Source organism: Cavia porcellus, unplaced genomic scaffold (assembly GCF_034190915.1).
Source record: "Cavia porcellus strain 051 isolate PalLab524CR breed Dunkin Hartley unplaced genomic scaffold, mCavPor4.1 scaffold_1, whole genome shotgun sequence".
Lineage (NCBI taxonomy): Eukaryota > Metazoa > Chordata > Mammalia > Rodentia > Caviidae > Cavia > Cavia porcellus.
Window position 1 is genome coordinate 80,712,484 of NW_026947484.1, and position 25,792 is coordinate 80,738,275.

Below are 25,792 nucleotides of genomic sequence, written 5' to 3' on the forward strand. Positions count from 1 at the left end.
AATTTTGTATCCAGCTATGCCACTAAATTTGGTTATTAAATCTAGAAGTTTTTGATGGATTTTTGGGGGTCTTCTATGTAGAATATCATGTCATCTGCAAATAATGATCATTTAACTTCTTTCCTATTATTTTTCCGTTTGTTTCTTTATCTTACCTAATTGCTCTGGCTAGCATTTTCAGAACTATATTGAATAAAATTGGTGACAGTAAGCATCCTTGTCTTGTTTCTGGTTTTAGAGTGAAAGTTTTCAATTGTTGTCCATTATGATGCTGGTTGTTGGTTTGTCATAGATGGCTTTTATCTGATTGAAAGATCATGTATTCCAGCTTTCTGTAGGGCTTTTTATCATGATTGGGTGCTGACCTTTGTCAGAAGCTCTTTCTGCATCTGTTGAGATGATCATATAGTTTTTGTCCTTGACTCTGTTAATACAGTATATTACATTTATTGATTTGCATATGTGGCATCATCCCTAGTTCCCTGTGATGAATCCCACTTGGTCCTGGTAAATAATTTTCTTGGTGATTTGCTGCATTCTGTTTGCCAGTATCTTATTGAGGAATTTTGTATCTATGTTCATTAGGGAGATTGATCTGTAATTCTCATTCTTAGTCAGGTCTTTCTCTGGTTTTGATATCAGGGGAAGACTTGCTTCTAGCAATGAATTTGGCAGTATTGCTTTCCTTTCAATTCCATTGTAACAGGGTATTAGATCTCTAATTTTGTTTTGTAGAATTCAGCAGTGAATCTGTCAGGATCTGGGCTTTTATTTGTTGGTTGGTTTTTAATTACATCTTCAATTCCATTAACTGACAGTTGATTTATTTAAAATTTTTGTATCTTCTTGATTGTGCTTTGGTAATTCATATGTATCTAGAAATCTGTCTAGAAATTTCTTCTGCATTTTCCATCTTATTAGAATATAAGTTCTCAAACTAGATATAGATGATCTTCTGGATTTCTGCAGGGACTGTAGTGATTTCACCCTTTTCATTTGTAATTGCATGGATTTGAGTTTTTCTTTCCTTTGATAAAATTGGCTAAGGGTTTGTCGGTTTTATTTAATCTTTCAGAACACCAGTTGATTGATTATTATTATTATTTTCTTTTTGTCTTTTTTGAGACAGGGTCTCGCTGTGCAGTTGAGGCTGGCCTTGAGCTCACTTTGTAGCCCAGGCTGGTCTCGAACTTGCAAGGATCCTCCCCTCTCAGCCTCCCGAGTGCCGGGATTACAGGCATGAGCCACCATGCCCAGCTCAGTTGATTGATTCTTGATATCATTTTCTTGGTCTCCATTGCATTATTTTCTGCTCTCATCTTTAAATTTCTTGCCTCATATGAGCTGTGGGCTTGACTTGCTCTTTTTCTGGAAGGTTAAGATTCAGCATTCAAATAAGTTGTTTATTTGAGCTCGTTGTGTTTTGCTGATACAGGAATTTAGTGCTATGCGTTTCCCTCATAGGACTGGTTTCATCATGTCATATAAGTCTTGGTATGTTGTACTGGCATTGTCATTTAATTGTAGGAAGTGTCTGATTTCCTTTTTAATTTCATTGTTTGTTCAGATAGGGTGTTATTTAATTTCCTTGTACTTATGAAGTTCTTTTGCCATTGAATTCCAATGAATTTTCATTTCACTGTGGTCTGATAATAGCATGAGATACCTTCAGTTCCTTTGCATTTTTGTAACCATGTACTATGAGCCATTATGTGATCTATTTTGGAAAATGTCCTGTGTGTAGCTATGACGAATGTATATTTTGATGTTGTAGGGTAGAACACTCTGTGAACATCTACTAAGTCCATTTGTTCAAAAGTTTGGTTCAATTCACATATTTCATTGTTGATGTTGTGTCTAGTTGATCTGTCTTATTTGTGATAGAGATGTATTGAGGTCCCCCGATACAACTGTATTAATGCTTATTTGATTTTTCAAGTGCTACGTTGGTGCTCATGAATTTCCTCAGTTCTTCATCATGGAAGTATCTTATTTATCAGTTTTGAAATACAGTTTTGTGGAGTATATCAATGTGTGTTAATATCATTTAGGGCTTGAAATATTTCACTTCAAGCTTTCCTTCAGAGTTTATGTTGAGAAGTCAGCCGTGATTCTGATGGAGTTTCTTTTAGAAGTGATTTGTTTCTTTTTCTCTAATTGCTTTTAACAGTCTTGTTATTTCAAGTTTCTGGAATGTTGACTAGTATATGCCTTGGTGTAGATTTTTTTTGATCATGGCTAATTGGAGTTACACAATCCTCATTTATCTCTATCTCTACGTCAAATTTATTTCCCTTCCAGGGAAGTTTTCTGCCATGGCAACTATGAACTGGTTTTTTATCATCTGCAGTGTCTCCTTCTTTTCCATTGAGCTCAATCAATCTCGTTATTTTTCATTATATCATCTAGTAGATATTAGATTGATTTCTTGTGGTTCCTTGCTATTTTTAAGAATTCTTTTCATGACTGCTAACTGCAAGCCTATGCTTTATATCAGATATTCTGTCCTCACATTGCTTTATTTTGCTTTCATTGGAAATTTTAATCTCCTGGATACATGTTTGAATCTGTTTCATGGTTTCCATTTCTTTCCTATGTTGGGCATTCATGGTTTCCATCATTTTCCTCTGTTGCAGTATTTTTTTTTTTAAATCTGTATCTGTTTTATAGTCACTAATCATGTTATCATCTGTGTAGTTAACTGATTTGACTTTTTCTAAAGCTTCATTAATTTGTTTGTTGCTACGACTTCACAGAGTCCAGGTGGAAAGCTTTTAGATTGTTCCACCTCATCACCGCTGGGTTTGCCTTTGGTGGTCTGGAAGTTTGGGATACCATCTTTTTAAGTGTCTTCTCATTTTCTGTGTTTCTGTTTTTAGTGTAATTCCTGACTTAATGCTTATAAATTCCATATGGTGAGTAGCTTTATTGCTATTATTTAGAATCCTTAAAAAATGACTTCTCAGGTATCTTTCAGGTGTAGCTGGCTTTTGGGTTTTGAGTTTGCTGCAAGATCCTACTTCTTCAAATTTTTGGGGGATGAGAAGTTGTTGCCTACTTGGCCTAGCCTCTGGTTCTTTGGTACTTGTGTACAGGATTTTCTATGACCTTTAGGCAATCTGAGTCTTGGTGTACCGGGAAGAACTGCTGATTACAGCAGTTGTATCACTGTGGCTAAAGTGGTACAATCAGCAGTAACAGTAGTATAAGAACCAGATTTATGGTTATATAGCAAAATTTAAAACAAACTAGAAAATTGTATGCAGTAAAGAAGTTCTCAAAATGTTGATTTTTACCCTTAGGTGGGAAAATTTAAAAGGAGGCTGGGGGAAAAATAGAGAAATAGAAGAGGAAAGCAATAGAAGCAAAGCTGGAGAACAAAAGAGGATGATTATGCAAACTTTGGAAACTTGTGAAGAAGTCAGAAGGGAAAGAGAAAAGGAAGAAGTAAAAACAGGGATAGAATAACTACACACAAAAAAACTAGAAACCATATTCACATAAACAATATGAAAAATGAAAACAATATGGAAAAAAAAAGACAAGAAAAGAGAAAAAAAGAAAACACACGTCCACTTCAAGGTTTGTCTCTGCAGTCACTGATAGACAACATGTCCAGAGAGTCCACATGTGTGTTGATTTATCCCAGTAAGCCAGCAGTAGCTTTATGGCAGGGTAGTGGAGTGAGTCTTTACCTTTATTTCTGTGACGTCAGGTCACTTTCTGACTGTGAGTTTGGAACCAGACCCATTCAACCCGTGCAACAGTCTGCGTCCCCTCTGGCTTGAACTTGGTTGGATCATACCAGCTCAACTTGGGCTCCTGAAATTCCTCCAAATTGAACGTGGCTCCCATACTCTGACGTTGGGAGCTGCTAGATGGAGCCAGCTATTGCTCTGAGGTCTCAGCTCCATTGGACTGCCTCCAAGATGGCTCCCAGCCAACTGCCTTTCCCTGGAAGATGTCTGAACATGAATAATTCACCAGCCACCACAATCCACTGTGTCCAGTTCTCCATTACACAGGTGCATTTCTCAGTGGAGGCCTCTGGAGTCACCAGTGGTCGCCATCTGCAGTTAGGCTCAGGGAGAAAGTGCTGCCTGCCACCCCCCTCATTCTGTGTTGAAATCTCTCTTCTTGCTTTCTCCACAGGCTTTGCTTCTCACTTCAGATTCCCCTTAGGTCCTGGGGACCCAGTTCCCTCCTTCTTCTTCTTTTTTTTTTTTGGTCTTTTTCCTTTTTATTGGTACCGGGGATCGAACTCATGACTGCCTGCTTGCAAGGCAGGCGCTTATGCCGCTGAGCTAAATCCCCAGCCCTAGTTCCCTCCTTCTTGTTCTCTTCATGTTTCTGTATTTCAGTGTTTTGGCACCAAATCTACAAGAGGCTATTTTTTTAGCTGGTCATCGTTGTGCTATCTTCACCGAAGTCTCCCAGTAGTTCAAAATTTTATTTACAGTGTTTTATATAAGAATGTGAGAAATACCTAAGACATAAATGTTGCTTAAGGAATTGTAAGGTGAACATACATGTCATCTTCATGCAAGTCAAGAAATAGACCAACATCTGTGTAGTTCCTCTCATTCAAAGCTGTTTTCCATGTCCCTCATGGTACCGAAGTCCTGATTGTTCTGGCATTTACCTCGATTGTTTGTGTAGTTTTATAACTATGTTATGTATTCTTAAACAATCTAGCAAAAGTGTGTTTGTTTTGAAATTTTTCCTGTAAGGTTTTTAGATATCTGAAATCTGGTATTTTTAGGAACAGTTTTGACAGGGAAGAGTCAAGGTGTGTGGGAGGCGAACGGGTAAGGAACCTTGTGCATCTTGGTTTAAAGAAAACTGGGGACTTTGATCTTACTCTTAGGTGAACTTGAGATCTTTTTTATACCAGGTGATGGAGCTATATCTTCACTGTTGCACGACTTTGGAAATAGCTGAGTCTTTTTCTTTGAACTACTGATTGTGAATTATCTGTTTCGTGTGACTTGGATGGTGTTCATTTTCTTCCTACTCATGTTTCTGCTGGGCATTTCTGACCACATTCATGCTGAAGCTCCCTTGTGGATTTCTTTTTTTTTGTCTTTTTCCTTTTTATTGGTACAAGGGATCGAACTCACTACTGCCTGCTTGCAAGGCAGGCGCTTATGCCGCTGAGCTAAATCCCCAGCCCCTCCCTTGTGGGTTTCAAAACAAAACATTTTTAAGATCAGAGTTGCCTTTTTTTTTTTTTCCTTTCCTAATCTGTTAAAAACTATGGGATTTTAATTTTAGGCTTTGCTTGTTCTTTTCATTTAGGCACCTAGAAAGTTTGAGCAAAGTAAGGACTTTGTTTTTCTATGTGCAGTACTTTGCATTTGCTATAAACCTGACAAGAAAGTGACATTGTGATAAAAATTGTGCCTTTTTTTTAAAGTAATAGACTATTCTGTGGAAAACCCTAGATATACTTTCTAATTCTACTCAATAGTTCAGTTGCTTTAAAATTTGTAGGATTCTGCTTATATAACTTATACGAAGATAAGTTAAATGGAAACTAGTTTCATGAACTGTGTATTGTGTGTAGTTACTTCAATATATATTAGTACTCTTTTTTTCTGTGGGACATACGTGCCTAGCCCCTCAATGGATGCCTGAAACCGTGAATAGTAGCTGAACCTTATGTGTACTACATTTTTTTCCTATACATAATTTCCTGTGATACATGCTTATCTTTGAAGTCATTACTTTTGTGCCTTGGGGCCATTATTAAGTAAAGTAAATATTACCTGACCATAACAGTGGTACCAAAAGAGTGGATCTGATCACTGAGATGGCAACTTGGTGACTAGTGGGTGGGTAATATATATGGCTTGGCTCTACTGGACAAAGGGATGATTCTCATCCCCAGCAGAAGGGAAGTAAATGGTGTGAAATTTCATCAGGCAGCTCAGAATGACATGCAATTTAAAATTAATGAATTGTGGGGCTGGGGATTTAGCTCAGTGGCATAAGTGCCTGCCTTGCAAGCAGGCAGTCGTGAGTTTGATACTGGTACCGATAAAAAGGAAAAAGACAAAAAAAAAAAATTAATGAATTTTTTATTTCTAGAATTTTCCATTTAGTATTTTTAGACGGTGACTGGGTAATGGGAACTGAAAAGTAAAGTTGCAAAAAAAGGGGACTGGACTACTGTGGTCCATTCTGTTTTAATTTCATTAAAAAGAAATTTTGATTGAGGACCTTTTACACTGACTGCAAGGTCTTTCAGTAAGTCACTTCCTGCATGTTTTCTAGAGTAAGAGCTTGGCTCCAAGTGGTTAAATGGAGTAGAGACAAACTGTGTCATGGTGTGGTTAAGAGTGAGAACGTGGAGAAGGACTAGTTTGGGCTCAGATCCCAGCTCTGTCACTTGCTGGTCGTTTGATCAGGTTACAATGATGGTAATCTTGGGTCTCAGCCTTCTGTAACATAGGAGTGACACTCACTACCTCAAGGTTTATAAGGTTTAAATGACAAAATGTATGGTGTAAAGTAAATATTCAAAATGCTGCAGCTGTTATTAGCCAATTTTACTACATGGTGTTTCCTTGACTTTTAGCTGGATGCTCTTTATACAAATTGCAGAATCTGCTATGACAGGAGTTATGAGCCAGTGTTAAGTAACAGGCCAGGTAGATGAGAATTGCTTAGTTGACTGGCTTACCCTTTGGGGTCAGTTTAGGTGACTGCTGAGCTCTGTGCTCACAAACTGCTTGTTTATTACAGGAATATCTGGCAGTTATAGAGCCTTCAGTGACAGAAGAGTTGGTCTTTCTTCCCTGTTCCTGGGCTGGAGGTTAAAGCTAGGAGTGTGTGTGTGTGTGTGTGTGTGTGTGTGTGTGTACATGTGAGCATAAGATCTGCTTGGACAGGACAGAGCACGTAGGTAATTCTGCCTGAGTCACCTCCCATATCCTCCCATACTTTCACATTTAGACTCTATTCCCTGTTCCTTCTGCAGTACTTTCCTTCCCTTTTCTCCTTGTTTCTCTTTTGAAGAATGACTTCATTTATACTTTAGATAATAATCGGTTCATAAAAGGAATTGAAACAAATTTGAACATTGAAATATAAATATTTAATACAAAATTAAATTAACATAATCCTAGAGAATTTCATTTGTTAACGTTTGGTCTTTTTTCATGCATTTAAAAATAGGTAACAGTTATACTGAACTTTACTCAAGTACTCTTTTAATGGGAAAAAAAAAAACTCCCTGAACTACTGGTTGTAGAAGGAAAAAGAAACATTTTGTTGAAAGGGAGAGGCACTGATGTCTGTCTGTCTGTGAAACCGAAGGCTTTTCCTCTTTTGTCTCCTCCCTCAGGCATTCTGGAGCAAGGAGAAATACTTTCTGCTTGACTTTATTTAGCTTGTCCACCTGGCATCAAAGGTTAATGGGTTTTCTGCAGTTCTAGTTAATGTCTTGTTAGATTGCTGATAAAGATGCTATTTTTTTATGGAATGGGAAAGTTGATTTGTTTCTCACACAAATATATATACTCATATATATATATGAGTCAATTCTTTTTCACTGCTGTAAGTCCAGCCCATGATTTCAGAGGAAAACACAGTAGTGATACGAGAAGTAGCCCATCCTCTGCTGTATCATCTGGATCAGATATGTTCTCACATAAGGCCAATCTTTTTTTCTCTTTCACTACAGATTTTGAAGCCAGCTTCATAAGGTTATTGGACAAAATAACTAATGGTTCTCGAATTGAAATAAACCAAACAGGTAAGCTCCTTTTCTGTCCAATCTGAAAGCACCTGTGCCTGCTATTAACTGTTTTTGCTTCTCCTTCATTTTAATAGTATAGATACTGTATTGCATTGAGACCTTTAATAATCACTTTGTGTTGTAAAAGCCATCATTCAAACTAGGATGTTTTGAGGGTGAACCCTTCAGAATTACACAAGAGAGTTATATGAGTGGAGATTATAATAGAGACTTATCATTCTGAGTTATCAAAATAGGGTATTTAACTGGAAAAACTCAGTTTCCTGACTGTGATACAATTGACTAAAGATATACATGAAAGCTCCTAATTTAAGGAGCATACATGTGACCTCAGTAAGGTAGAAAACTGGTAAGTTTGCATCAACAAGCAAGTACCTTTTTTTTTTTTTGACACAGAGTCTTGCTGGGTATTCAGGCTGACCTTGAACTCACTGTATTGCCCAGGCTAGTCTCCAAATTGTGGCAACCCTACTGCTTCAGCCTCCCAAGTGCTGGGATTATAGGCATACACCACCACACCTGGCTACTTTTTATTTTTAATAATAAAAATACTTAACGTTTCCACAAAACTTTTCAAAGAACTTTCTTTTAATAAATTTTGAAATAGTTTTTGTTTCTAGCTTTTTTTCCCCTCCTGTTAAAATCTTTATATTGCGTAGGATACCATGGAAAACATTCATTAGTTGACACTGTTAACTCTGTACCTTTGCACACATATTCCACAAAGGAATCTCTGACCTTTAATATATGTGGGCTCTAAAAAGAAGACAAGCTTGGATTCATATATGGCTCAGGGCTACACCGGGTGTTATGATTTGTAGCTGCATTTAGCTATAACTGGTGGAGAATAGATTTTGGGCATGAAATACTCAGATGTCCTATTGTCAGCTCTAATCCCTTAATTCTTCCTTGGCTTGTTTACTTTGAAATTGCTGGAGATTTGTTCATCAACTTTTACTGGTGATTCAGAATGCAGATAATGTTATCCTGTAGTCTTATCTGCAGTGTGGGTTAAAGAATAAGACATTTACGTGATCCTACTCACATCCATGTCTTTTTTATCCCCTTCTCACAATTTAAATGCCATCATTCTGCTTATCTGATTAATTTCTCATAACAGATGGAACTGAAGGATTGTGTGGTTATTTAACTTTTGTTGGTTTCTTGATCTAAAACATGGTGTTGTGACTCTTTTTATTGAAAATAAATGACTTAGAATATTTCCCTTTGAGTTGTAGTAACTTCCATCAGAATATGATGTTTTGGATTTTTTTCTTTGGTCTTTCAAGACAGGGTCTCACTATGCAGTTCAGGATGACCTTGAACTTGTTTTGTAGCCCAGGATGGCCTTGAACTCAGAGCGATCCTCCTGCCTCAGCTTCTTGAGTGCTGTAATTATAGATGTGCACTACCATGCCAGCTCGATGGTTTGGATTTTACAGTGCAGGAAAACTTAAATTTATCTTATGAAACACCTAAAAACTGTTTCCCAGTTGAGTGAGTAAACATGTCTCTTTATTCCAGTGTTAAATTTATTTTGGTACACTGTGCCAGAAGACATTGCAAAAGCTTTTGAGCATCAGAAATACATTGTTTGCCCATTAACCACCCCTGCCCCACAATCTGTAATACTTTCCTTTGTTTTTCCTATGATGTGTAAATCCAGTAAGAAATATGAATATGCGAAAAAGTGAATGATAGGAATAGTGTCCACTAAAGCCATAGTTTTAGATATTTCCATTAATGTTTATTAATAGTTAAAATCTCATTTAACATTGAATTAAAATAGCCATCACTGATGGCATAAAATACAGTGAGTTTTACCTTTTCTGGGAATCTTAACATGAGAAATCTCATGTCAAGATTTTTTTACCTTTTTTACCTTTTCTGGGAATCTTGACATGAGAAATCTCATGGCAAGGGGGTGCTGGCTGCAGCTGTGATGATATTAGACTATCATTTGGGAGCCTGTACGCAGCAACAGTCTGAGAATGTGCTGCTGGGAGGCCTTTTGAGTTTGAGCTGAGATGACTTAGGGAGAAGTTATATTTATTGCTATTTATTAAATTACACTCACAGTTTATTATTGTTACAGAGGCTTGACATAGTGACTCAGCTTTTGGAGTGAAGTATGGACTGTCAGGGATGGCATTTTGAACTGTCTTGGACGTCCTTGTCACATTTTCCCCTTGGGACTCACTGCCTTCATTGCCTTGTAACATTTGGTTTTGTTCCTGCTGCATGTGGCTGTTTTTTCTTTGGTTTAAGGAACGACCTTATATTATCAGCCTGGCCTCCTGTATGGTGGACCAGTGGAACATGACTGTAGTGTCCTTCGCAGCATTGGCTATTACCTGGAGGGTCTCCTTTGCCTGGCTCCATTTATGAAGCATCCATTAAAAATAGTTCTTCGAGGAGTGACCAATGACCAAATTGATCCTTCGGTGAGTATTGAGATCAAATCATGACCTTTTATCTCTTGTAGCAGCTCAGCTTCTGAGAAAAAAAGTCTGTGAAAAAGTTTTTTTTGAGTGTTTCTTCAGACATTTACCTTGAGATTTAAAAGGTTAATTCACTGAGGAAGGCCGATGAACCATGACTTGTAATCATCAAATTCAAAATGATTGCTAGTATTCAGCAGGGTGTCTTTTGATGGTACATGTAGGAACCTTCAGAGCAAGTACTTGCTGTTTATTGTATTTGACATGAACTACAACTCTTGGCTGAAGTGTGTGAGTGGAGTTTTTTGTAAAGTCATGTGAGAGCTGAGACTAGAGGGCAGCGGATCAAAGTTTTAGGCAGGATATAGTATCCCTTGGCATTGCCACGGCATAATCTTGACTTATCTAAGTTTCAGTTATAAACTTAAGGACTTTTTTATTCTGAGAAGAGTTTGCGTATAAAAAAAGGAATAAGGTCAGAGAAGAAATGTGCAGAGAGTTTGTGAGTACCAACAAGCTTCTTGTTAAACATGCTAATTTGGTGCACTGTCCAACTAAGATTTTCACTTTGATCACCATAGCTATCTTAGTGCCAGTCTTTGATAGCTCATAGGAAGGGAAGGGATCCTTAGTTTTGATTGTTCACTATCCAGAGACAGTATCTTAAAGCTGATGGCCATAAAATTCTGATTGAGGAGGCACCTTGTCTTTACTGCTACAGAATAGACCACAGCTTAAAAAAAAATGTCTGTGAGTATATAGCTTTCCTGAGAAGGACCAGTTAGTTGTGCATTGAGTTGCAGGTATTCATCAATATACCTGTTACAGTATAGGCATGGTTAATGTGTTCTTAGGTAGACTTGTTCTTCAATTTTGTTTTTCTTTGAGACAAGACCTCACTGTTCAGTTTAGGCTGACCTTGAACTCATTGTGTAACCCAGGCTGACCTTGGTGAACTCACAGTGATTCTCCTGCCTCAGCCTTCTAAGTGATAGGATTTATGTCAAGCTTGTTCTTCAGTTCTAATAAACTCAACTGAATAAACTCATTCTCTAGAATGCAGCAAGATCTTAAATTCTTAGCTGTAAAGGTACTCTGGAGTTTGAAATTAATTTAAGTGATTCTTTTTTAACTGATTTTTTTCTAGAAGATTCTAGTAAATGAGCCCTTTAAAAATGTGAGAGGAGACATGTCCACTTTTGGTTTTTAATTAGTACATGTTTGCAGTGCTAATGTAGTAATGAGTATATTCATGGTAAGGAGTTGATGTTTATATAACATGTCTTCATTGTTTTTATGCCCCTTTTCCTCTTTCCTGATTTTTCCCCCATACTCCCTTTGTCTGTTTTTTCCCCTGCTATGTTTTATTTTGCTTTTTATTTTATTTTTTCTCATATAAGAGAAACCATGCGATATTTAAGCTTGTGTGTGGTTTATTTCATTTAACATAATGGTCTCAAGGTGTACCGATTTTCCTATGAATGACTTGTTTATTCTTTTTTTTTGTCTTTTTTGTTTTTTATCGGTACTGGGGATCAAACTCACGACTGCCTGCTTGCAAGGCAGGCGCTTATGCCGCTGAGCTAAATCCCCAGCCTCTGACTTGTTTATTCTTTATGACTCAGTGGTACTCTATTGTATGTAAGTATCACGTTTTCGTTATCTGTTCACCTATTGATAGAAATATAGGCTGCTTCCTAGGTTTAGCTATTGTGAATTGTGCTACTATCAACATGGGTGTAGGGCTGGGGATTTAGCTCAGCGGCATAAGCACCTGCCTTGCAAGCAGGCAGTTGTGAGTTCAATCCCCAGTACCAGAAAAAATAAAAAAGAAAGAAAGAAAAAAAAACATGGTTGTGTGTGTGTGTGTGTGTGTGTGTGTGTGTGTGTGTGTCACTGTAATGTGATGACTTCAATTCTAGGAAGGAAGTAGCTGGATCAAATGGAATTTCTATTTTTAGCTTCTTGAGGAATTCCCATACAGTTTTCCATAGTGGTTTTACTAGTTTACTTTCTCACCAGCAATGTAGAAGAGTCTCCCTACTGCTAGTTTCATCAGCACTTTTTGTTGTTTGATTTCTTGATGATAGCCATTCTTTCTGAAGTAAAATGGAATCTCAGTGTTGTTTTAACTTATATTTCTTTAATGACCAGAGAAATTTATTTGTTGGTCATATGTATTCTTTCTGAGAGATGTCTGTTCATTTCAGTTGCCCATATTTTGATAGTCTTTTGTTTTGGGGAGGATGTCCTGATTTCTTTTTTTTAGCTCTTATTATATATTCTGCATATTAGTCCTCTATCTGAAGAATAGCTGGCAAAATTGTTTCCCATTCTGAAGGTTGTCCCTTCACTCTGTTGACTGTTTCCCATCTTCAAGATTTTTCCCTATTTTTATCTTCTAGAGATTTCTACACTTCTGGATGCAAATAATGAGGCAAGGTCCTAAAGTATATTTGGGACCATTGCTGTACATTTCTGTTTTGTACTGTTTCTATAATTGCTAATACTTTCAGAAGCTGTTCTCAATGGCAATATTCAGCAAGTTTTAAAAAAATGTTTTATATGTTAACAGTAACAAAAGATCAGTTGATAAAGTCTCCAGAAGTGGTGATTTTTAAAATGCAGAGTATTAAAAACACCTCTTTTCATATGCTGCCAGACTGTTTACTTTTGTCAGCTGCATGCCTAAAATGATGGTGGATGGCATGTGGCTCTAGCCCAGGTTAAAATAAATAGACCTAATCCAGGATAAGCAGTGAGTTTAGCCTGCAGTGTCTTCATTTCAAGCCTCTTCTTATATGTGTTTTACCTTATATGTGTTTTCACCAGTTCATGTCTGCATTTACTTATTGCATGTAAAGATGAACACCTTGTACGATTATACCTTCAGGGAGCTCTCTCAGGGTAGATAGCTGTAAACAACTAGGAAGACAAAAGGCTGACAGTCTCTTGAGCCCTGATAGAAATACAAGGAAAGTACTGAGCATTTGTGCCTTATTCTATTTTGTATCACCTTAATAGCATTCCTGACCCTGGATAATTTATAAAGAACAGAGATTTATTCCTGACAGTCCTAGAGGCTGGCAAGGCTACAAGACTGTAGTACCTGCATCTCATGAGGGCCTCTGTGCTGAATTTGGAGGGTATCTTGTGGCAAGACAGAGGGAAACTTGGGGGAACCCTTCCTTGTACTAGAAGCCTGATCCCAACTAACCCATTTCTGTGCTAATACCTTTAATCTTATTCATGAGAGTGGCATCCTTATGACTTAATCACCTCCTAAAGGTTTTACTAAAAACTGTTACAATGACAATTACATATCAACATGAGTTTTGGAGAGGCCATGCAAACCGTAACAGTCGGGTAGGGTTTCTAGAGGAAACTCCAGATTCAGGATGATCTTTAGGATAATTCTGGAGGTCAAATGATTAATTAATTGGAGAGGTGATAGATTAGTTCAGATATTATAGAAGTGAAAATTAAGAGGCAAATGTGAAAGACAGTATGGCAAAAGAGGCATCATTACTTGACGGTGGACTAGGAGCAATGGGCTATAAATTACTCCTACGTTTGTCCTGGTTGACTCTAAGGATAATATGCAGAAAGAGTTTTGACATTAGAGAGGAGAAAATTGTGGAAGTGTAATGATTTGATTTTGGTTCTGTCCCTAGGAAATGGCAGCAATTACATATCACAATCTACTTGGGGTTGGAAAGTGTATTGTCTACAGCCTCAGAGATAGACCATCAAGCCCTGTTTAAATCTTTCCAAGTTTGAGATTGACTGCTGCTGAAATTGAACTCTGACAGCAGTTGGGCCTCGAAATGTCTTTCTTTTGACCTGGACAGTGTGGTTTAGTAGTAATAGTAGTGGTGTTTGTGTATCTGAATTGGTTGTTTGTATTTAAAGTCCCAGATACTGCATTGTAGTACTGCTCTGTGGTAGTGCTGGACAGCTGTTCTCCATGGTTACCATCAGCTGGAGCTGTGTAACCTGCCTACTTTGGTAAGTTACGAGCACTCCAGCTGCACACAGGTTTCATCTGACCTCATTCATTTTAGTTTCCATTCTGATCTCTGGGCTTAAGAGTTTTTGCTCCAACGAATTGATTAGAAGGGGAAATGAGTGTGCAAGGTGGAAGAGGAGCAAGAAGAGGCAGATACAAGTGTTTGGAGAATCCAAACAGCAGTGCAGTTCTAAGAAGCTGGGAATGATTTCAAGTCTTTCTTTGCACAGGAGTCAAGTTAGACAGTGAGAAGTTTGTTGAGGTCTGAGGCAGCAGTGTCATTGGAGTGTAGTGGTCACTACAGACTGAGAAGTAAGTAGGATTTAGAGCCACAGAAAGTTTGGAGATTCTTCCAGACACTTAGGTTGAATGGTTTCTCAAGAACTGAGATTGGGAATGTTTTTAGGACTAAAGAAAACGTCAGCCTGCTTGTAATCTGAGAAGCTGTTATGGAGAAGGAAAAGATTAAAATAAAAAATAGCATACTTAGCCCACAGAAGTACAGAAGTTATGGGGTGGACCTTATCAGGGCTAGGAACTTCTTTTTCTTTTTTTTTTTCTTGGAGGCAAGAAGATAAGAAATTTAGAGAAGAAAATTTTCAGGAGGTTTCTGAATCTCAACCGTGTGACAACAAAGTCTCCAGTAAATATTTGCTGGTGCCAAAAGGCTGGTCATGTGCTGGGTGAAGGGTGAATATTTTGTTCTTCCAGTTTCATCATTGAAAGAGAAAAGAAATGCAGTGTGTATTGTGCTGAGCGTTATTCTAGGTGTACAGTGTGTGCACACATGTGATCCATGTTTGTCTTCTGCCAACCTGTATTCTTGTCATTGCTTAGACTAGGTAATTTGAGAGTGGACTTCTTTCCTTTGTCATTTGATATCGATCTGTTCGCATTGTTGCCTATTTGCTGACTGCACAGTAATGGTATTTGCCTTTGCCCTAAGCTACTACTTGGTGAGATGTTTGCCTTGGCTCTCTACAGAGTGAGGACTCAGTTTCCCTGTGGCAGAACTTGCAGATCATCCTCACTCTGCTAAGTCTAAAGTGTGCAGAGCTGGAGAAGGGAGTAGAGTCCTCAGCCCAGCCTCTCATCTTAATACAGGAGGAAACTGAAGCCCTGGGCAGAATGAATCCCCATCTACTTTTATAGCATTTATTCCTCTGCACCGAGTCTGTCATGTCAGATGGGGACTGATTAGGAGATAGCATGGCATTTGGACTTTTGACTGATTCAAAATAAATTTGACTGTGTCTCCTATGACTCAGGGTATAGGTACGATGTGCCAAAAGGGGTGTTCTATCTTTTCATCTTTCTTTTTCCCAGGAGAACTGGTTCTGTTAGTTGCAGGGTAAACTACATCCTTGCATCTTTGCTCTTAATTCTAGTTTGGACTCTTTTTGGTTCTACCAATCTCAAATTCATTTTAAGTCTTGTGTTACATTATAAACTTACTACATATATCCTTAAGATCCTGTGGCCTAGTGGCATCATCATAGCTATGCTAAACCTACAACTATCCTAATGTAGCATAATTCATTCCTCATGCTTGTTGATGCTATTGTAAACAAACCTACTGCATAGCCAGTTGTATAAAATTTAGCATGATTATGTATAGTGTATAATAAAAATAATAAATGACTGTTACTGGTTTATGTATTTACTATGCCATATCGCTCTGTGTGTCTGTGTCCATGTGTGCATGTGCACGTGTGTGCACACATGCTTTTTGTTGGGATTTACCCTAGGCTGCATCCCTGGCTAGGATATCCTTTTGTTATTTTAAACCGTATGTCTTCTACTTATTAAAAAAAAGGTAATGATAAATAGCATTAAGCAGCTCTTTGAGATTCCAGAAGAAGGCATTATTACCATGGGAGGTGGTGCTTCACACCTGTTAGTACCCTCAAAGACCCTCTAGGGGGACACAGTGTGGGTAAAACTGATGATCCTTCTTTTTTTAAATCGTTACCCGGGATCGAACTCCTGACCGAGCGCTTGCAAGGCAGGCACTTATGCCGCTGAGCTAAATCCCCAGCCCCTAAAACTGATGATTCTAACCCTGTGTAGATCTAGGCTAATGTGTGTGTGTGTGTGTGTGTGTGTGTGTGTGTGTGTGTGCGTGCGTGTGTGTATGTGTGTGTGCGCGTGTGTGTGTGTGTGCATGCGTCTTTAATAAGTTTAAAAGTAAAACATAAAAATAAAATTAAAAGACTAAATCATTTAGCTTAAGCTTGTAATAGGTGGTGTCATTTAGGTTTACATAAGGACACTCAGCTGGATGCAGTAGTGCGTGCTTATGATTCCAGCTACTTAGGAGGCTGAGGCAGGAGGATTGTGAGTTCTGTAGGGAAGCCCTGTCTCAAAAAAAAAAAAGAAAGAAAGAAAAAAGGATACTATGATGTTCTCACAAGGATGAAATCGTGTTAATGATGGATTTCTCACAACGCATCCCACTCTTAAGTGATGCACAACTATATTGGGGTATATTTAGCTTTAATATTTAGTTGAAGCTATCTAATCTTTAATAGCTTTTCTTGCCATAATTGATCTATTGTGAACATGTTCCAGGTTTTACAGGCCATTTCTACTTCTTGTTAACTTTTGATGTTTAGTTGGGGCTTGTTTTCTTCTATAGCGTTGCATTGTTGAGCCAGCCTGTTGAGAATTGTTAACAGGTTGAATACAGCTAGGCTTGTGGCCCTTATGTTAAATAAAATAAAAGAAATTCAGATAATTGTTACTTTTTTGTCTGAGCCCACACAGATAATTAGAAGCAGAACCTGGACCAGGACTAGGGTTTTTTTTTCCTGTACGTTCTGCATGTGCTGCCAGTTCTCACTGCTCTGATTGGGTCAGCCTCACCAGGGCCAAGAGAGGAATGTTCTGCTCCATTGAAAACAAGCCAAAGAGTAGTTTTCTTTCCCATGTGGTAGTTGAACAACATGCACTGACTTGTTGGATATACATAATTGGAATGTCATCCTTATACTGTACAAGGAATCCATAAATGCATATTAAACACTTTCTAGGAGCTTTGAATAGGGAAGAGATAATAGTGGCACTTGGCAAAGTCTTGCCATTAACTGTGGATTCTTTTGTAATTTCAGTTTGGGGCTTGTGCTGCTTCTTGTAGTTTGAGGCTGTCATTGCTTCACCATAGCACTCTTCCATGTGGAGTTACCACCTGTGTCCATATTCTTAGGCTAGTGTTGAATTGTTCAGTTTGCTTTGTTTCAGAATGCCACTCGCTCAAACATTAAAAAGAAAATGTAATAAAACAGGCTGATACTTTCTTCTGTAGTGTCTATACCAATAAAAATGTACAGAGGTCTGTTTGTTTTTCTTTGAGCTCAGAATTTTCTCTATCCTTTTGCATGATGCTCATGGTAACTTCAAGAACCTCTCCATGTCATCAGTGAGAAAAATGAGACTCAGAGAAGCGTACTGGCTAATAAAATCTCAGTTTTCCTCAGGAGCACAGCAGTTCAAAGCCAGCATTCATTTTCCTTACCAAACTGTATTATCTACCTGGTTGTTATACCTTGCCTGCTTCTTGGACTTTTTCTGTCTGCCCAAGACTCAATTACACTTTTTTTTGTTCTGAAATAATTTATAGGTTGATGTTCTTAAGGCAACAGCTCTCCCTCTATTGAAACAGTTTGGGATTGATGGTGAATCCTTTGAACTAAAGGTAAGAGTATATGAACTGCTGGCTGTATGTATCTGCGTAAAACATTTTCTTCCCGACTCGTTAGAAGAGCTCTGTGGCTCAGTGTGTGTTTGTGTGTCACATTTGAAGTCGCCATTTATCAGAAGATCATAGGGCTCATGAATAAACACTGGACTTTGTGTGTGTGTGTTTATATTTTTTTCCAGATAGAGTCTTGCTTACTACATAGTTGAGGCTGACCATGAACTCACTGTGTAGTCCAGGCTGGCCTCAGACTCAAGACAGTTCTCCTGCCTCAGCTTCCTGAGTTCTGAGATTACAGATGTGTGCTGCTATGCTAGCTTGATACTGTAGATTCTAAATTTAAAGAGAATCTTTAGTGATAACAATAATAGTTGGTAATTACTTTAGTGATAACAATAGTAGCTGGTAATTATGTTTCCCATAGTTTGTGGTAGATACCTTGTAGTAGGTACTATTGTAAACATTTTATACTATTGACTCTTACTTTTCACAGTAACTCTGTCAGTTAGATAAGAGAGCAGCTGAGGATTTTGGCCCTACTTTGTCTCTGATCTAAATCATCTATGTAGATATAATTTGTGTCCAAGAGCTCCCAACCAATATGTCCCTGAGAATTTTAAGTATTTCAGAGTCTTTTAAAGTGATTTAAGCATCTGCTTGCTATTGAAAAGAATTATATCAACCCAGTATGGTAACCCTGTGTTATTTTGGCATTTCCATTTTTTAAATTGATATTTTTAAATATTGGAAATATCTTTTTTGGGGGGAGTTACCTAGGGTTTTGATATATTAGTTATTTGCATGGGAGAAGAAAAAGTATTCCTGATGGTTAAGAAATGAGATCTGCTGTTGAAAGCAGATCTGCTGATGAACTAGAATGAAAAAATAGATTCTGGTGGCGAAGTGATCTGCTCAGGATTATGTAGATGAGAGGCAGAGCCAGTTTGATTCTAACTTGCTGGTAAGCGTGTCCCCTTGCAGCTTACATGAGGTGCTGTTACTTTTGAAGGGCTTAGCAAGTTGACTGTGGAAGAGCTATCTGTCATGTGAGGAAGAGCCCTAGATAAAATCTTTCTGGGATGAGTGCCAAGGGAATTCTGCTTTGTTGCATCTTGCTTTTATCCCCCTACCCCTCCAATTGTTTTGTGCAGATTGTGCGAAGAGGAATGCCTCCTGGAGGTGGAGGTGAAGTGTTTTTCTCATGTCCAGTCAGGAAGGTCCTGAAGCCCATTCAGCTCACAGATCCAGGAAAAATCAAACGTATCAGAGGAATGGCGTATCCTTTGCCTTGGATTTAGATTTATTTATTTTCTTGGCTCTATAAGAATGACTAACCACTTTTCTTCCTCCTGAGGTTGATTCCATTTTGGGAAAATTTTAACAGTAAAGTATCGTAGTTGAGATGTGTTTATCTGTCTCACCATGATTAGATTGATTTGCTCATCATGTCCCCTGGTTAATACTTAAGCAAATGGCTCCTGTGTATGAGATACTCCCCCTAGTGCTTTGGTTTGGAGGCCATGAACGTACTACTTCCCTCCCTTCCTTCCTCCTTCCTTTCTTCCCTTTCTCCCTCGCTGCTTCGGAAGAGCCCATTATCTGATTACTAAACTAACTATGCAAACACATAGTTTTGATATAAATTGTAAAACAATATAGGAGTATGTGTAGAGGGCCAAGGGAGCTGAGAGTAGTAAATGACCAGTTTTATCTGGAGGATTTAGGAGGACTAACATAATAATTAGCATAATAGTTATAATCTTATTCTGTGTACTTTGATGATCACTTTATAAATTCACTTACATCCTGTTTTATAGATGGGAAGCTGAAACTTGAGAAGTTCAAGGAATTTGTTAATAACATTATATGGCAGTAATGGCAGAGCTGGGGTTTAAACTCTCAGTCTGACTCTTGAGCCCAGGTTTTTAGCCTTTGCTTATTAAGTGGAGCAGGAGGAGAGGACTGCTTTAGGCAGAGAAGTGGGTCTGGTGGATGTAATGATGTACTGTTGTCCTATGCAGGGGCAAGCAGTGAAGCATGACTAGGATTCGAGAGGGCCAGTAGCAGTTGATGGAGAAGATGAAGCGTGAGGGCAGGCAGGAGCCAGTGAAAAGCTGAAAGTCATGCTGAGGAGGCGGGGTTTATTCCAGAGCCAGTAATTTTCATCTGGAGCGTAAATTTGTGATTATGAGGGCAGCTTTGGACGCAGTGTAGAAACTTTGGCCCATGTACAAAATTTGGAAGCTATGAGTTCAAAATCATTACTTAATAGTAACCACTTTGGTGCACATGTAACCATTTGCAAGAGTTTGGTGCAAGAGTTTTTGTGCCCTGGTCAGGCATGGTGGCACAGATCCATGATCCCCGCAGTTGGGCAATGGGGGCAGAAGGTTTGTTGTAAGTACAAGACCAGTCTAGGCTAAAATTAAGTTCAACACCAGCCTGAACTGCAAAGGGAGACCTTGTCTCAAAAGACCCCCTCCCCAATTATTGTGCCCTTCAGAGAGGGAATTCATACTTCTTATAGGGTGGGTGTTTAAACTCAGATTTGCATTTCCCAGGAGGTTGGGAGATGGTTTTATTCATAGGAAAGTAAGTGTGGTGTGAATGGACTTTTCAGAGGCCTTGGTTAACTTCAACAGCAAGCGGTGGAGGATGTGGAATAGAGTAGGTGCCCAGCTGTGAGGTGGAGGTAGTGGTTGTTGAGATGAAAGATCAAACTTGTGGTTCTGTGTGGAGTTTTTTGTAAGAATCATCAAGAGCAGAAGTTTATATATAAAAATGCATAGACTGTGGTCCATTTACTGCGTGATTGTCCTGGGATGCACCTAAGAGCTCAGCCTTGTGTGTATGAGGAGTGTATAGCACATGGTGGGCAGTGGTTCCTGTCCTGGGAACCTCAGCTCAATGCAGAGTTGATTGGACCAGGTGACCAGGTGGTAAGAACTCTGATGGTCTTTGCTATGAGGACCTGGAATGAGGTTATGGAGAAGATTGTAAAGAAATGGAAATACATGTTGACTGGTTGTTTTTTTTAAAATTAAATATGTCTTTTCTACTGATCTATGGCAGTCTCTTACAGTTGAATCTCATTAGCATTGTATGCCACTATATAGGGAACTAAAAAATCAAATCACGTTTACTGCACATGAGTTGTTTTTCATTTTTCACTTTTATAAAAAATGCTGGTTTTGTATACAAAATCCTATATGCTTTTAAGGATGATTTCAGGGTTTTTAAAAAATTCTTTTTTTCTCAGATAGGGTCTTACTGTATCATTCAGACTGGCCTTGAACTCACAGTGGAGCCCAGGCTGGCCTAGAAGTCATGAGACCCTCTTGCCTTAGTCTCCTGAGTGCTGGGCTCATAGGTGTGGACCACAATGTCTAATCATTTCAAGGTTTTTTTTTGCCCTCGTTTGAGGTGTGTTTCCTTATTGGTCTGTTATAGCAGTGAATTCTGTTTGGAATCTGGTCTCTATAGTTTGGAAATGTGATTTCGAGTAGTATGTTCTGTTTTAACAAAATTTTGTTGTAATGATGCAGGTTTCACAAAGGTCCTTAAGCTGAGATGGCACTTGTGTTCTCTGTATCCCATGTCTGTAAAAACCTCATGAGTAGTCCTTTGATAATGGTTCTGAGACTGGAGGAACCTCCAGGATTTTATGGAGGAAAACATAAAAGAAAACTGGAAGAGCTTTGGTGTCTGGTCCCTTGGGGAGAGCTTTATTTCTCCATGACTTTTCCTGCTAGTGTTTGAAACTTCCCTGTGTAGAATGTGAGCCAGGAGGGAGGTCCTCATAAGCCTTCCCTTCCTCGAGGCAGAAATGAACCCCCAGACCATCCCTGGTGCCTCCTGTCTGAGTAGCAGAGGCTTTCTGTCCACTCCCCAGAGAACCGAACATAGCGTCTTACTCAAACTCCTGTCTCTAGACCAAATGTTCCAGCTGCTGGTCAGCAGAGCTGCCCGTTTAATAAACAGTCGAAGGAATGTGGGTTTGAGTGATCACCTTCTCTGCCAGTTTTGGAGCCTGGGGAAAAAAAGAGCTGTCTTTGGAAAAAACTTTTCGTTTCTGTGGCTTTTTACTTGTAAGACTGGTTGACTGTTAAAATGAGGTTGGTGGGTTGTTTTTCCCCATAGGAGGACTTGAGCTGAGAGAACTGGTTTTAGCCAATTACCCCCACCCCACCCCAGTTCATCTTTTTCCCCTTGGATTCTGCAGAGTGGTGACTGACTGGCCAGGGCCTGGGAGGGCGCTGACGATGGTTTCTGCCAGCAGCTGTGACTAGACAGTAAGTTTCTTTTTAATTGAATGCCACCCACTCTGATTCTCCTTACTGCCTGATGCAAGGTGAGAAAGAAAAGAACAGTGTTTTAGTCTATGACGCTGTTCCAGAGCTTATGATTTGATAAGTGAGAGTTAGATGAAGAAGCTGGGATAGGAGTAGTTGAAGAGGGTGAGTTAGGATTTGTGGAGATGTTTTCCTTTATTTGACTGTAGGAAAAGTCCTGTCCTGTCCTGTCCTGTCTTGTCCTGCTCTCCTTCTCTCCTCCCCTCCCCCCTCTCTACCTCCTCTCCCCTCTCCTCTCTTCTCCTCTCCTCTCCCTTCCCTTTTTCCCCTCTTTCTCTTTTATAACACCCCCCCCCCAGTTTTTATTATCTATGGAAGAGTGAAAGGAAAATATTTTTTGAAAGTCAGATCAGTTTAATTTTGAGTAAATATCTTAGGTGGGTTTTGGTGTGAGTTTTTTTTTGTGTGTGTGTATCTTAGTTCTAACTAGAAATTGCAGCTCTTGTCACAAGGTTGCTGTGGGCATAAAACAAAGTAATAATGTGTGTGAAAGAACTTTGGGAGTTCTGAATCTAGGATTGTGCTAGGATAGTGACATCTTCTGAGCTCTTCCGGAGAGTGTGAGTAGGTTTAGGCCTCAGAAGGGCAGCACCACTGGGTCCAAAGGTATGAGGCTCAGAGCTGTTTGTTTAAAATGTCTGTGGTCAAAAGTACGTCCTGGCCAGAAGAGGAGATGATGTAACTGAGCTCTGTGTGTGTATTGAAAAATTGTTCTTTGCTCTTTCTTCATTTCAGGTTTGTCCTTTGAGTCAAGTTAAATATTTGTAAGCATTTTTGAGGACAAAAGTAGTATATTAGAGAGTTTTGAGGGATACAGAGGTAAAGCCCCTACCTTTGTATGGTCTCTTTGAAGAATAAGAGCACAATGTGTGCATGTGAAGACAGACGCTGTACGGTGAGTTCAGGTTATACTTGTATGCTGGCTGGAGGCTGTCAGGAGAGAGGGGGAACTCTGGGCTGGAAGAATGGGAGAAGGCAATTCAGGTTGAAGCATTTAGACAGTTAGAATGTGTTCTGGACTGCGGATGATCACGCTGAGCAGGCTGAAGGGTTAAAACTGAAGATGCAGAGGCTAGGAGTCACTGAAATACTCAGCACCAGGGAGACTGCTCTGTGAGTGAAGTGTCTGTGAGGGGTCAAACAGGGAAGCTAGGCACCAGGTCAACTTCCTTACATATATTTTGTTTCGGTAGCTTTCATGAAAATTAAATGTGTTGTTCACAGTAACTCTTGATTAGCTAGGCTGTCCTGTCCTGGTTTCAGCTGGGCTGAAACAGACAGATACACACCTTGCTTTATTTGTTGGACTTGCATGTGGATTTGTATCAAGGTGGTAGCGAGAGCTGTGTTTTAGTCCTACAGTATAGCTCTTGACATTGCACATCACAAGTGTTAAATACTTAACTTTTAGATTGATGTATGGGGTCAGGAAGAGTTATAGTGTCTCTAATCCTCAAATACCCGACTTTTCATTTGGTTACTAATGTCTTCCTCCTTTTCCTCTCCCCTATGGTATCTTGTAAAAGTGCCAGTTATCAGTATTTTTGATAATTATCAGTAATAGGAAGTATCATACACAAATGGAGTAGTTAATTCTTATGTGATAGAAAATAGGCTCTGTAAGTTGGAAAAACTTGTTTAGACCTTTGTCAACAGCAGCCACTGCACTCTCTCACTAAACATTTTTCTGTTTCCTTTGTTACCATCCCAGAAGTTGGGTTGGGATTGGTCCTGGTCTGCCTTGGCATGGTGTCTGTCCTGGCCTTAGGTTTTTAAGGGAGATTTCTTAGTTTAAGGAGTGTGAATAGACAGAATAGGAAAGTGTTCTCAGGAGTTGTACTTAAAAGGAGCCTAGGGTTGAGGGTATAGCTCAGCAGTTAGAGCTTACCTAGCTTGAGCAAGGTTCTGGGTTCTACCTCCCCCCTCCCCAGCACTATAGGGAAAACAAAAAAGAAGAAATAAAAAGTGAGGGAGAACTTGGATCATGACCTTCAGAGAAGCAGACGTATTTACTCTTTCAAGAATTGAACTATTTCTAGAGAAAATGTGAGTAGGAAGTCAGACTTGGAAAATATAAAGTCAGATTTGGGGAACTCTGACTTCATATTTTCCATTCTCTATAATTTTTCCATCATGAACATTTAGGCTTTTAACAGTAAGAATGAAAAATAATTGAGTTATGGTATTAAAAGATAGTTAATTAAATACAGTTGGAAAACAGTGGAATTATAAGCTTGTTTGTTGTTATTCCAAAAATATTTGCAAGCTTTAAAAGTGACTTTTGTCTGTCCTAGTTTCTTAAGTAGCATGACATCCTTAACTCCAGCTTGCAGGTACTCTGTACGTGTATCACCTCAGATGGCAAACCGGATTGTGGATTCTGCAAGGAGCATCTTAAACAAGTTCATACCTGATATCTATATTTACACAGACCACATGAAAGGAGTCAATTCTGGGAAGTAAGTGACATCATTTTGGAAAATTGTTCGGCAGGTGCCTAAGGTTTTTTAACATGCTGTCCTGAGGTTAAAACTACCAGGTTGGAGGCTAGACTGCAGAATGACTTCAGAATTCATTTCTTTCTGACTCACTGCTCTTGTCACCAGCAGGCATTTCTTGAGTGCCTGTCACATAGAAAGTATCCCAATTGCTAGTGCTGGGAGCCAAGGTCCAGTACTTATCTTTGGAGAATTTAAACCTATCTATTAATAAATGGTGCCTCAAGTCCTAAATGCCATCTGCACTCTGTCCCAACAAAAAATTAAAGTGGACAGAATTCTTCCACTCTGAGCAAATAGAAAATGGGAGAAAATCCTTTGCTATCTAATTGCAAGTCAGCTTTTCTCTCCATTTGTGGGAAAAATGCTCCTAGATCCAGAGAAAGTTGTTGCAGATTTCAATTTGGTTTATTTAAAACTGTACCTGCCATCAACAATCAATCAATCAATCAATAGAAACTAAAACTTTTAAAATTAGAAATTAAAAAATTATAAAGAAAATCAAACAATGATCTATATAATAAAAGTGTATTTTACAGATTGTTTGTATATTTAGAAAACAGGCATTTAAGGATTACAAAAATCTAGAGAAAAACTGAAGGAATAGTATAGTGGACACGCTTATAATTACATCTGCTTTAGTTCATACTGGATTTTCTTTGTTGCTGAATCATTTTAGTATGAGTGATGACATTGTATTTTGAATCTAAAATTTTCAGGTCATGTCTCCTAAAAATGGAAGAGTCCAAGGTTAGCTACTGTATGTTAAGAAGTCATCTTTCTCCTAAATGGCACCAGAGTTGATCCTTTTCGTAGCTTTTGCACCCAGAGTTTCTTTTAAATTGAGAGAGAGAGAGAGAGAGAGAGAGGGAAAGAGAGAGAGAGAGAGAGAGAGAGAGAGAGAGATTGAGTGTGAGTAAAGATCTTTGACTTTCATGAGGCTAGGTAGCTATAGGATCTGCCTGAATGCCTGGGTGCTTTCTCTGTCTGGTCTTAGCTTTACCAAAGAATGGTAATAATGAAGCAGAGCAGC

The 25,792-nt window shown here is 38.8% G+C and overlaps 1 protein-coding gene across 4 annotated transcripts in view; it reads left to right on the forward strand.

Annotated features, from left to right (window-relative positions):
- LOC100722908 (RNA 3'-terminal phosphate cyclase-like protein) overlaps window positions 1-25,792 on the forward strand; it is a 290,503-nt gene that overhangs the window by 29,362 nt on the left and 235,349 nt on the right. For 2 of the 4 annotated variants that reach the window (XM_063250674.1, XM_003472188.5), the window contains exons 2-6: window positions 7,688-7,759; window positions 10,031-10,206; window positions 17,832-17,906; window positions 19,061-19,185; window positions 24,595-24,720. In XM_063250674.1, coding sequence (XP_063106744.1) covers window positions 7,688-7,759; window positions 10,031-10,206; window positions 17,832-17,906; window positions 19,061-19,185; window positions 24,595-24,720 — 574 coding nt within the window. Of the gene's footprint in view, window positions 1-7,687; window positions 7,760-10,030; window positions 10,207-17,831; window positions 17,907-19,060; window positions 19,186-19,246; window positions 22,202-22,978; window positions 23,157-24,587; window positions 24,721-25,792 lie in introns of those variants that run through there. The other 2 variants (XM_063250686.1, XM_063250682.1) reach the window with 2 other exon arrangements.